This window comes from Gopherus flavomarginatus, chromosome 13 (assembly GCF_025201925.1).
Source record: "Gopherus flavomarginatus isolate rGopFla2 chromosome 13, rGopFla2.mat.asm, whole genome shotgun sequence".
Classification (NCBI taxonomy): Eukaryota; Metazoa; Chordata; order Testudines; family Testudinidae; genus Gopherus; species Gopherus flavomarginatus.
The window spans coordinates 12,317,520-12,329,431 of NC_066629.1; the positions used below are offsets into that span (position 1 = coordinate 12,317,520).

Sequence of the window (11,912 nt, forward strand, 5' to 3'; positions counted from 1 at the left end):
ATTACACAACTCCTAACAGAGCGTTACCGCATAGAATGAGATCAGACCATTTATTGTTTAGAGACGTTCACAGTTTGGCTTTGGATTCCAGGCAAGGCCTTGCTCTGCCTTTGCCAAACCGTAATGGGATGAACCTGCTGGCTCTTCACTGAATCCAGTCCTGGTTCTGCACAGAACCAGACCTTGGATCTGAGTCAGAACCTCCCTCAAGCAGCTAAACGGCCCAAGATCAGTCAAGCAGGTCAATGCACAGACTTTGTCCCCCAATGGCTGGGGTTTTCCTGGAGCAGCTGAGACCACTGAACTCATCATCCCATTCTCCCATGAGGTAGACAGCACCGCACAGCAGCTAGGACCAGAGTCAGATGTCATCAGAGCAATGGTGGCTGCAGAGACAGGCAGCTCCACTCTCCTCTCACTTCTCTAGCGACTCTGGAATCTCCAGCTTCAGCCGCTTTAAAGTGTTTCTGAAGAAACGGGGCGGCCTGCAGACCAGGTGCAGCTCTTTGTCCCCGCAGGTCCCTGTGGGCAGGGTGAGCTGGTGGGCATGCAGGTGGAGAGGGAGGTGACGCACTTTGGCCTGTTCCAACCCCAGTCTCATCAGAGTGTTCTCGGGAAGCTTCTGCTCCAGGGAGAGAGAGCAAGAGAGAGAGCGCAAGATGGGTGAGAGCTGGTGCCCCAAACCAGCACACCACCTGCAAACATAAGGCAGTGCCCCAGCCCCTACTGCCAGGGAGGGGTGAGAACAAGGCTTCTGCAGGTACAGCAAGCTGCAGGAGCATTAGAAACACCCATAGCCATCCACTGCCAGACACCAACACAGTGTCCCAGGTACATGCTTGGGAGAGGGAACATCACAGGAGCCTTTGAGGTTACCCCCAATTCAGTTAAAGAGCACTGGGCTTAAGAATTAAGCTGACCATACACTATCCGAGAGGAAACAGGACCTGCGAACTGCTTTAGGGGGAAGATCGCTCCCTCTCATCTCACCTACGGTGAGGTGCTGCAGGATCTGGCTGGTGCAGAGAGGCCATGACACTTGCCTGCAGCATAACATCCCCTCCACCTCTTCTTGCCCAGGGAAAAGATGCCTTGGAATCTTTATGGTGACACCCTCAAGCTCCCAAAGAGAGGCTCCAGAAGCTGGGCATTGCAACGGCAGCCATTCCCTCCTCCCCTAGAGAAATGTGCCTACTGCACATTTCCCCACCTCTTCTCTGGGGAGAGGTGCCTTGGGATCTCTGTGGTGGTGGAGGTGATGCCCCCCAGGGAGATGCCCCAGGATCTCTCTTGTTGTGGGAGAGTAACCCATCATGCTAGGGCTTCTCCCTGCCCCTGAGATATGCCATGAGGACACCTCCAGAGTTTCCAGCTGGCAGGCTTGGGGCCTGGTTCCTGGATTCTACTCTGGGTTTGAGGCTCTGAGGAGAACAGGCGTCACCTGCCTGAAAGGGGTGCTGAAGATCCCACCAAACTGCTCTGAACTCCCTGGCCTGGAGAAGCCAGTCTCAGCAGGTTGTGGATGTGTAAGGAAGTGCTGTCAGGGAAGGGTTAGTAACAGGCCTCACACCAGGCAGTGGAACCTTCCCCAGGGTGTGAGGTGCAGCGGGGAAATGGGCCCATAACTCTGCAATTGTTCTCCTTCTGAGGGCCAGCAGCTCCCACTCCCTCCCCTTGCCATATCACCTCTTACCTGGGGTGCCAATTTGCTCCAATGTGCGTATTTGTGGTCTCCGAGGATTGGACACCCCAATCCATAGGCCAGGTGGACCCGGAGCTGGTGCTTCACTCCTGAGCACGCAATAGGAGAGAGAAGAACCAGGCGTTAGAAGACAGCCTGGTGCCACCTGCCTGATCATGTGCCTGCTGCTTGCCCAGACTGACTGCCAAAGGAAGAGCGGGCATGGAGATTGCAGCCTGCCATTAGCCCCAGCAGCCAGAGAGGCCTGGATGCAAACAAGCACTCCGACTGACTGCTGGAGCAAACCAGTTGGTCCCCACCGCACTAGGAATGCTCCTGATTGGCTGAACTGCAATCTTACCCAAAAGTCAGACTCGAATGCAAAGTCCTGAACTCCCAGAGACCCACAGGCTCAGCCTGAACCATTTCCCATCAAGCTCAGGCACCCGCTGTCACTATAGGGACCTTTACAGAGGCAGCACAGGAAGCACGTCAGGGGCTCTGGTCGCTAGCATATCCTAACAAACTGGGGTCCAAACGAGCCTTACCTGTGATTGGCTGGAGCTCCAGGAGGGAACAAGAAGGAGAACTAGCCAGAATGCGGTACCGGGTCACAGCACTGTGGGCATCTCTGTTCCGGCGCACTTTCACCATCTTCTCATTCTCGGGAGATATGCGGTAGTTCGGTGCCAGCGTCATCTGAAGCACAGAGAAGCCCGCACAAGGAAAAGAGGGTCACAAGAAATACACCTTGAGCGCTGTGAGGCCAGGGTAACAGTGCGGATGGCCTGGCTAGAGATTCACAGTGCTAAGCCCCGGCCGGTAGTACCGGAGCCCGGCTGGGAGGCAGCTCACTCACCTTATAGTGCGACTGGTGGCTCTGCACTTCCTTCTCCACAATGGGAATATCCACCAGCCCCTCCGAGGGGACTGGGAGCCCCACGCTGATCGTCCTGGGAAGAGAACATAGCTCAACAGGGCCCCACCCTAGCTCTCTGCACACAGCTATCAGCTCTCTACAGGGCAGAGAGAGGTCAGTCTCCTCTATTCCATTAGCAATACTGCAGAGGTTTTGACCCTGCAATGGAAGGCTCTTCAGTGGGACAAAAACGATGAGCCCTTCCAAAAAGCTGTAAAGTGCAGCTAGCCCCAAGTCCCCAGAAAGAGCTAACAAGGCTTTGGGATGCCAGCAATTACACGTGGAGATCTGAGCACCAGATTCGGAGTGCCCCTGTCGCCTTTTCCCAGGCTCTGAGCCCCAGACTCACCGCTGGCTGCATGGAGTAAGATGCCCTTCCCACTCAACCTTTCTCCTTACTGTGTACAGGAGGGGAGAGGAGACAAGCCCCACCTAGTCCTGGGGAGCAGGAGATGGAAGATCGCTCTCCGGGCTGGAGCACAGCAAGCAACATTAGGCTACCGGGCCTAACAACTAATTGCTCATCTGATTCTCAAGCATGGCACAACCAATCCAGAGCAGATGGTGCTTCTATCACTCCCAGATGAGAGCATATAAGCATGTGATTAACAGGGGGCCTTTCCCCTCTAGGTCACAGGTTCAAACACAGCCTAAGTGGGTAGCGAGCCTCACCGTGAGGGCTGTTCGTGGCGTACGTGAAGGAGCTGGCAAGTATCCAGCTTCTTCTCAATGGGCAAATGCACTGCGCTGCAGAACCACCACTGGCACAAATCCCACCCCCATGCTGTCTCTATGAAAAGACCAAGGGCTGACTGGGCCATGGAGACTGAGCTCCCTCTCTCCTTAGAAGGGGTCCTTTCAGGCTCCATAGGAAATCTGCACCGCTGCTGCCCATTCTAAGGCCTCAATCGGCTGTCAGGACAGAGCTCAGTTCACCTTTAAGAGGACAGATGCCCCTCTACACCTTGCTCCAAACCACATACGAGCCTGCGCTCCTCCTCCCAGAAAACCTCTCGTACCAGTATTTCTTCTCCACCTGTCGCGTTTTGAAGAGGCACTGAATCCGATGTGCTGTGTCCTTGTCCCGTGCTAGCACCATCACGCCCGTCGTCTCCTTGTCCAGCCGGTGACACAGGTGCAGGGGTTCCGCTTTCATGCCATCCAGCATCTTGGCCAAAATTGGCAGCACATCGGTGATGCAATTCTGGATCCCAGGGCCACCTGGGCGATTGGAAGAGAAACAAGAACCAGATTAGCGACCCACGAGAATTCCCCTCAGAAGCGGTTTCCCCGGAGTGCAGAGCCAGCAAGGACAGGCTCTATCAGGGCCCCATGGAAAGAGCTTGATATTCCAATGGTCCTGTTGGAGACTCAGTTGCCACAAAGACACTTGTGAGCCTGCACATATTCTCTGGGAGATGCCCCCCAGTTCTCACTCTGCCAGGCACCACTGGGAACCTTCAGAACTTTAACCCTGGAGGCCAGACACTCAAGAGTTCCCAGAGGAACCCTGGATTTACTCCAGGTGCCCACCTGAAGCAGAGCAATCCCAGGCAAGTTCACTCAATGACTGGCTCCTCTACCCACCATCAGAAGAGCTTCACAAGCACATTCCAGCTTAGACAGCAAGTTCTTTAGGGCAGGGATTGTGCCTATCTGTGAGTAGGGAACCTTGTGCCACGGTCCTGATTAGGGACCTTCAGGCACTACCACAACAAAACTTTCACTTTTCCATTTCCTTTAGTGCCCATAAGTGCACCTCCTGCTAGGAGAGGCTGGAGCAGCCGAGTGCTCTCTAATGCCAGGTCTCCCGCATCATTCCCCTTAGCACAGCCTGCTGGGAGAGGCTGAATTGTCTGACAATCAGCATTGTGGGTGAAACATTCTCCTTTCCTCAAACTGAGATGTGACCCTAAGAAGATACACGCTGCTCTGTCCTTGGGACCAGATGTAGGAAGAAAATCCCCAGGCTAATCAGGGACGTTAGAGACAGAATACTGGGCTCACTTTACCCCAGTCCCCTATTCCCCTGTGCAGCTCCCGCAGGAGGCTGTCTGGGGTACAGCTCCATTTCAGGTCTCTATTCATGAGCACAGCATGACCCAGGCTCAGTTCAGATCTATACAGCGATGAGCGCGTTGGCGTGGCGGCAGAGATCTGAGTGGTATTTAGATACCTTTGGAGCTGAATCCATTAGCGCTGTTTAACATAACATGAGGCCAGACACTGCTAAGCAAGAGAAGGCACCTTCAGGGGTTGGTGAAGCTGCTCTCACAGTAACTAGAATTGACTGACACACACTCCTAGCATTAGCCTATGTACTGCCCAGCATAGAGCGGCCTCCCTTGGCCCTCTCTCACCGTGCACAGGGAGGCCATAGGGTTTGTCAATCACCACAAGCTCTTCATTCTGGTATAGGATCCTGTGCTTCAGTTCCTTGGCCAGTACGTTGGGGTGAACCCGCTGCAGCTGCTTGCTGAGCTCGGACAGTTCTCGGACCCGCCTCAATACTGGGTTTTTAGGCTCCTGTGAAGAAAGAAAACGCTGTAAGTGGAGAAAGGATGGTCTCAGGTTAAGTAACAGGGATTTAGGAGACCAGCATGCAATTCCTGACTCTGTTGCAAACTTCCTGTGAGACACTGGGCAGTTCATGGAATGTCTCTGCCTCGGTATCTCCTCACCTCACCATGGTGTTTTGAGGAATCTCAAAACTGTGTGAGGCACAGTTACTACAGTGACAGGGCCGCAGACACTGCCCAATGGTCCTATCACAGAAGCTACCTCACTGGAATCTCACCTGGCTGGGAAAGATTTATCCCCAAATGTTTAAATTCCAGTGCGCTCTCAGTGCCTCACCACTTTATGTATGTTTCATCACCCACTGGATGCAGGCCTAGGAGCTCTGATGTCAGGCTGACATTTGACCCCGGCCGACAGCATCCAAGGAAGTAAGGCCAAGATTTCAAAGTAAGGGTATGAGCAGACCAATGACTGTAAAAATGGTACTCGCTGGTTCTGAAGAAGGGCCTCGGATTAATTCGAGTACGTTAGGTAATGCGAAGGGTCAGATGGACCCCATGCTGGCTGAGCCACGCAAGGCTTTTTGAGCTGTGAGTACAAACCCCTCAGAATGAAAACTGAGATCACATTGGGGTTTCGTCCGAATCAGGATTTAAAGGTGTGTTAGAAAGCTTTACCTAACTACTTCCAGGGGTCCAATGCAGACAGAGAGTGTAAACTTTAACTTATACAAAGCTAGGCTAACCCCAGGCCTTAACTTGACCCATTTAGTGCACCTTTTAAGTCTACATTGCCTTGTCTACACTACAGTTTTAGAATGTTTTAGTTAGAACATGTCAACTAACATCCTGTAACCCCACACCTTTACTGTCTAGACTACACAATGCCTGTCTGATTGAAGCCAGGTCAAGACTACAAACTTACATTAGTATAATTATGTTGCTCAGGGTGTGAAAAATCCACACTCCTTGAGCAATGTAGTTAAACCAACCTAGCCCAGGTGCAGACAGCGCTGTGGCGATGGGAGAGTTTATTCTGTCAATACACCTACCGGCTCTCATCGAGGTGGATTAACTACGCCAACGGGAGAAGCTCCACTGCAGTGTTGTACATGTAGACAAGCTTTGAGCGTGCAGGCAAGGAAAACAGCTTTTGAAGCTCTCTAGTTCCCTGTGCATTCAAAGGGAACTGGCATTTCTTGTGTCACATTGCACCAGATTCAGGATGGCAGTATTATGCTTGCACGTTAAATACAAATAATTATGAAGCATTTTCCTTTAACACAAAGGTTTGCAAGCTGTTGGTCCTTGCAGCACCGGCTGCTTACATGTTGGCTCTCATAATTTCTAATTACTAAATCACATTTAAAAAAACCAACAGCTAAACATACAATAAATACTTCTTTAATAGGTACTGCCCTGCTGGCAAGCTTATCCTCTGCCAATATTGGGCTTCCCTCCCCTTCTGTTTTGTTGTTACTCTCCCTTTATATCCCTGTTCTGTCTTTACTAGATCTCGCTTGCCTGGTTCAGTCTGAGGGACGGGATGTGGACTTGGCATCAGGGTGGTGGCACGCTACTTGGGTAGTTTCTTCATTTGATTGTAATGTTTACTGCTGGGCCATTTGATGCCTATTTACAAGCACCTGGTAAAGGCGGCAAAGAGAACAGGGTCTGATTCTGAGAGCTGGATTGCCAACTTTCTAATTGCAGAAAACTCAAGGCCCTTGCCCCACCCTGAGGACATGTCCACTCCCCTCCGCCCCCATCACTCTCCTCCACCCTCACTCTCATTTTCACTGCAAGGCCCAAGCAGGCACCAGGAGAAGGCCAGCAGTTGCAACAGTTTGAACCTAGGAGATGGAACGTGTGATTCAAATACCCTTCACCTCTCCAGGGAGGTATTTTAAACACTACTGTAAAATTAACTGCCCTCCTCCCCCCCCACCCCGGCCCCCCAAGTGTCCCCTTCACTCATTATGAGCGAGACTAAAGAGACTATTGCAGGAGCTTGATTTTTCTTGCCTTCACCCAACTGTCCTGGTAAGGAATCCAGTAGTGCTGCAGCCATTGACTGACACTTTCCCTACCTGACAATGAACCGTATAAGAGAGGGGAAAAGTGATGCTGTTCCATGTTTAACTCATGTTTAAACGTATGCTTTAATAGACAACATATGCAATGTGGACAAATCGACGTTAACATTTCCTGACACTTACATTTAAATATATAACCTTAATATTGTATTAATAATTCATTATAGCTCTTTAAAGTTAAGGTGAGAGTGCATAAAATGTAATTCATGCTGCAGAAACTGACCCCTCCCTATTTTACCATCCTGCTAACCAAAAGGTTTTCTAGGGTTCTTCGTTTCAAGTTGTCTCACCCGTACTGTGTCCCAGATTTGTTCCAAAGCAGGTTGAGAGGAAATGTTAGAAAGTCACACACAGCCCTTCGTTCGGGTCCAGTGTTCCATATTACACCTCAAATCAATAAATATTGTCTTGCATACACCAATAATAATGCAAAGATTGTACACTGTAATACAGTGTGTTATTTGTATATTTAACTCTCAATTTCCAAGTTGGGGTGGGTGTGTCCACAGAGCAATCAAAGCTGGCTGCCCGTCTGCTGATTAGGGCTTGCTGTGGGGCTGTGTTTGGGCTAGCTGAACCCCAAGCTCTGAGACCCCTGGGCAGGGAGGGACTCAGAGAGTCCAAATATCTACACAGTAACGTTTTGACCCCAGCCTGCTGAGCCAGGCCAACAGGTTAATTGCAGTGTAGACATACCCCAGAGGACTCAGACGGACTGAAGCGGAGGCTCCCGGGTAGGAACTACTGGGGAAAGGAGCCACAAATCTGGAGCATCGCCACCGGTCACTTGTGGAGAGCAGGGCCACCTAGCTGGGATGGCTGTTAGGAAGAGCAGGATGGTGCTTGGGGCAGGGGATATGTGAGAGGGTTAGGGGTGAGAGAGCAGGGTGCAGGCTGGGGGGCAACAGGGGGTACAGGCTCTGAGGTGGGGCCAGAAATGAGGGGTTCAGAGTGTGGGAGGGGCCTCTGGGCTGGGGCAGGGATGTGGGAGGGTTATGAACTAGGGGTACAGACTTTGGGGTGGGCCGGGCATGAAGGGTTTGGGGTGCAGGAGGGGGTTGGAACCAAAGGGGTTGAGGCGCAGGTTCCAGAAGGGAGTTTGGGTGCAGGAGGGGATTTGGGGTGCAGCTCTGGCTGGTGTGGTTCATGGGAATCCAGGAGGAGCTGACCTCAGGTGGCCCCTTAGCAGCAACACCAGCACTGTCCCGGCATTTCCCAGGGATGGAGGAAGCAGCAGCGTGTCCAGCTCCTAGGCAGAAAAGCAGCCAGGGGCTGTGCGCGCTGCCCCCACCTGCAAGTGCCACAGCCCCCATTGGTCGCAGTGCCCCGGATTTGTACCTGTTGTGGCCTCCCAGCCAATGGGAGCTGCACAGCCAGCGCTCAGGGAGGCACCTGCGGGCAGGGGCAGCGCATCGAGCCCCGCTGGTCACCCCTGTGCCTAGGAACAATTCATGCCACCACTTACTGGGAGCCGCATGGAAGCGGGCAGGGAGACTGCCTCAGCCCCACTGCGGTCAACCAGACTTTTAAGTGGCCTGACCGGAGCAGCCAGGGTCCCTTTTCGACCAAGAGTTCCAACTGAAAACCAGACACCTGGAAACCCTGACTGAGAGGCACTGAGCACTCACAATTCCCATTGGCTCTGGTAGGAGTTGCAACCACTCACCTTTAGAGGGCTAGCCTGAGCATTCTCTGAAAGCCTCCAGCACAGCATGCTACAGAACTATTAACCCCTCAAGGGTAGGGTTGCCAACTTTCTAGTCGCACAAAACCAAACACCCTAGCCCCACCCGTTCCCTGAGGCCCCGCCCCAGTGTTATCCCTTCCCCAACACCCCAACCCCCCTCACTACATTCCCCCTCCCTTGGTGGCTCACTCTCCCCCACTCTCACTCACTTTCACTGGGCTGGGGCAGGGGGTTGGGGTGTGGGATGGGGTGAGGGCTCTAACTGGGAGTGCAGGCTCTAGGGTGGGGCCAAAAATGAGGAGTTCAGGCAGAAGTGCTAGAACAATTTTTATACTGGGGTGCTAAGACTACTGAAATAAATTGTAAAACCCTGCATATAATGGAAACCACTTCAAGCCAAGGGGTACTACAGAACCTCCTACATCTCTAGTTCCAGCACCTATGGAGAGTGCAGGACGGGGCTCCAGGCTGGGGCAGGGAGTTGGGGTGCAGGAAGAGATAAGGGCTGCAGCTGGGGGTGCTGGCTCTGGGGTGGGATCACGGGTAAGGAGTTTGGAGTGCAGGAGAGGCTCCACACAGTCACTGCTCTCAGGGCTGCCCAGAGGATTTAGGGAGCATGGGGCAAAGTAATTTCGGGGGCCCCTTCCATAAAAAACCATTGCAGTGCTATAGAATACAATCGACAGAGTGAGTATTCACCCACAAAAGCTCAAATTAGTCTATAAGGTGCCATAGGATTCTTCACTACTTTGACAGATCCAGACTAACACGGCTCCCCTCTCATATTGAATACTATGTTCTTGTGGGGGACCCTGTGGGGCCCAGGGCCTGGGGCAAATTTCCCCACTTGCCCCCTTGGGCTGCCCTGGCTGCCCCCCACCCCCCAGTTCCCATTGGCCGGAGTCAGTGTTCAGGGCAGGGGCAACATGCAGAGCCACATTGCGCCCCCCTGCCCAGGATCCGGCTTCCAGGGCACAGCGCGGTGCCAGCCAGGACAGGTGGGGACTAGCCTGCCTGCCTTAGCGCTGCAGCCCCCCGACCAGCCTTTAACAGCCCTCCAGGGTCCCTGGCAACCCTGGGGGCTCTGGCTCGGGGGCGCAGCCCAAACGCCGCGCGCAGCCTGCCGGGAGCTGTAGTAAGAGACTAGCACCCTGAGACTCCGCAGTGCATGCCGGGAGCTGTAGTCCCCGATAGCTGCACAGCCTGCGGGGAGCTGTAGTAAGAGACTAGCACCCTGAGACTCCGCAGTGCATGCCGGGAGCTGTAGTCCCCGATAGCTGCACAGCCTGCGGGGAGCTGTAGTAAGAGACTAGCACCCTGAGAATCCGCAGTGCATGCCGGGAGCTGTAGTCCCCGATAGCTGCAAAGCCTGCCGGGAGCTGTAGTAAGAGACTACCACCCCGAGACTCCGCAGTGCATGCCGGGAACTGTAGTCCTCCATAGCTGCACAGCCTGCCGGGAGCTGTGGTAAGAGACTAGCACCCTGAGACTCCGCAGTGCATGCCGGGAGCTGTAGTCCCCGATAGCTGCAAAGCCTGCCGGGAGCTGTAGTAAGAGACTAGCACCCTGAGACTCCGCAGTGCATGCCGGGAGCTGTAGTCCCCGATAGCTGCAAAGCCTGCCGGGAGCTGTAGTAAGAGACTACCAACCCGAGACTCCACAGTGCATGCCGGGAGCTGTAGTCCCCGATAGCTGCACAGCCTGCAGGGAGCTGTAGTGAGAGACTAGCACCCTGAGAATCCGCAGTGCATGCCGGGAGCTGTAGTCCCCGATAGCTGCAAAGCCTGCCGGGAGCTGTAGTAAGAGACTACCACCCCGAGACTCCGCAGTGCATGCCGGGAACTGTAGTCCTCCATAGCTGCACAGCCTGCCGGGAGCTGTAGTAAGAGACTACCACCCCGAGACTCCGCAGTGCATGCCGGGAGCTGTAGTCCCCGATAGCTGCAAAGCCTGCCGGGAGCTGTAGTAAGAGACTACCACCCCGAGACTCCGCAGTGCATGCCGGGAGCTGTAGTCCCCGATAGCTGCACAGCCTACAGGGAGCTGTAGTAAGAGACTACCACCCCGAGACTCCGCAGTGCATGCCGGGAGCTGTAGTCCCCAGTACACCGCAGCGCATGCCGGGAACACTCGCCTCCCGTTTCTGTTCCTCACGCTTTTGGGCCCTCAGCTTCTCCGCCAGCTGCTCCGCGCTCACCGCGGCGGCTGCCCCGTGGGTGGTGGAGAAGGCCCGGAGGCTCTGACTCAGAGCGGGCGCAGGGCCCCAGAGGCGCAGCCCGATGCTCCCCAGCACCGCCATCTTTCCGGAGTTGTCAGAAGGGGGAGGGGCCCCCAAGTGCCCCGCCTCCCCGCGCTCCCTGCGCGCGGTTAAGGCGCCGAATCAGGAGAGTATGGCGAAAGCCTTCAAGGGGAAGGCCCAATGAGATTAGGCGATGGGCGGGGTTACAGAGAACTCACCCAATCGCTAGCGACAGGACGAGGAGATACCGATAGCCCCCAATGAGAGTACGATGCAGTGCGGAGGAGGCGGGGCCACCAGCACGGCACCCAATGGGAGGAGAAAAGCCGGAGGCGGAATTTTGGGGCTGAACGCCCAATGAAAGCCAAGCATGCGGCGGCGGTAGGCGGACTTTAACAGAGGACGGTCCAATAAGAACGCTGGATTGTGCGGCCTCGGGGGAAGTCCCGCCCCGCGATTTAAACGGCGGCGGAGCCGGCCGTTGGGAGTGGGCAGGAGCAGGTAACGGTCGATGGGTGCGGACGGGGCCGGAGTTTCTCAGGTACGGGGGGAGGGGGGGTCGCTGGCGCCGGGCGGTCACCCCGCCCCGGGACTGGAACGTGTCTGCCCTGACCCCCCCCCGGGGCCGTGCGCCGGCTGCTCGTGGGGGGGCGAGCTGCGGGCCCTGGCGCCCACCTTGTCCCGATCCAGCTCCTCGCAGCCGGGCCTGCTGATGGACTGGGAACCCCTGTGTGCCTAGACTCAGCGGGGCTTGTCACTGCCCCGGGCACC

At 54.7% G+C, this 11,912-nt stretch overlaps 1 protein-coding gene across 2 annotated transcripts; it reads right to left on the minus strand.

Annotated features, from left to right (window-relative positions):
* Nucleotides 1-36: 36 nt before the first annotated feature.
* On the minus strand, nt 37-11,241 carry RPUSD4 (RNA pseudouridine synthase D4). 2 transcript variants are annotated; one of them, XM_050921733.1, is made up of 7 exons: nt 11,037-11,241; nt 4,961-5,126; nt 3,620-3,821; nt 2,541-2,634; nt 2,230-2,380; nt 1,694-1,791; nt 37-622 (listed from the first exon to the last, which is right to left on the minus strand). In XM_050921733.1, the coding sequence occupies exons 1-7, from the start codon at nt 11,199-11,201 to the stop codon at nt 416-418; spliced, it is 1,083 nt and encodes a 360-aa protein (XP_050777690.1). In that variant the 5' UTR covers nt 11,202-11,241; the 3' UTR covers nt 37-415. The 2 variants fall into 2 exon arrangements, with proteins under 2 accessions (XP_050777690.1, XP_050777689.1); XM_050921732.1 differs by lacking the exon at nt 11,037-11,241 and adding an exon at nt 8,882-9,011.
* Between the last annotated feature and the right edge of the window lie 671 nt (nt 11,242-11,912).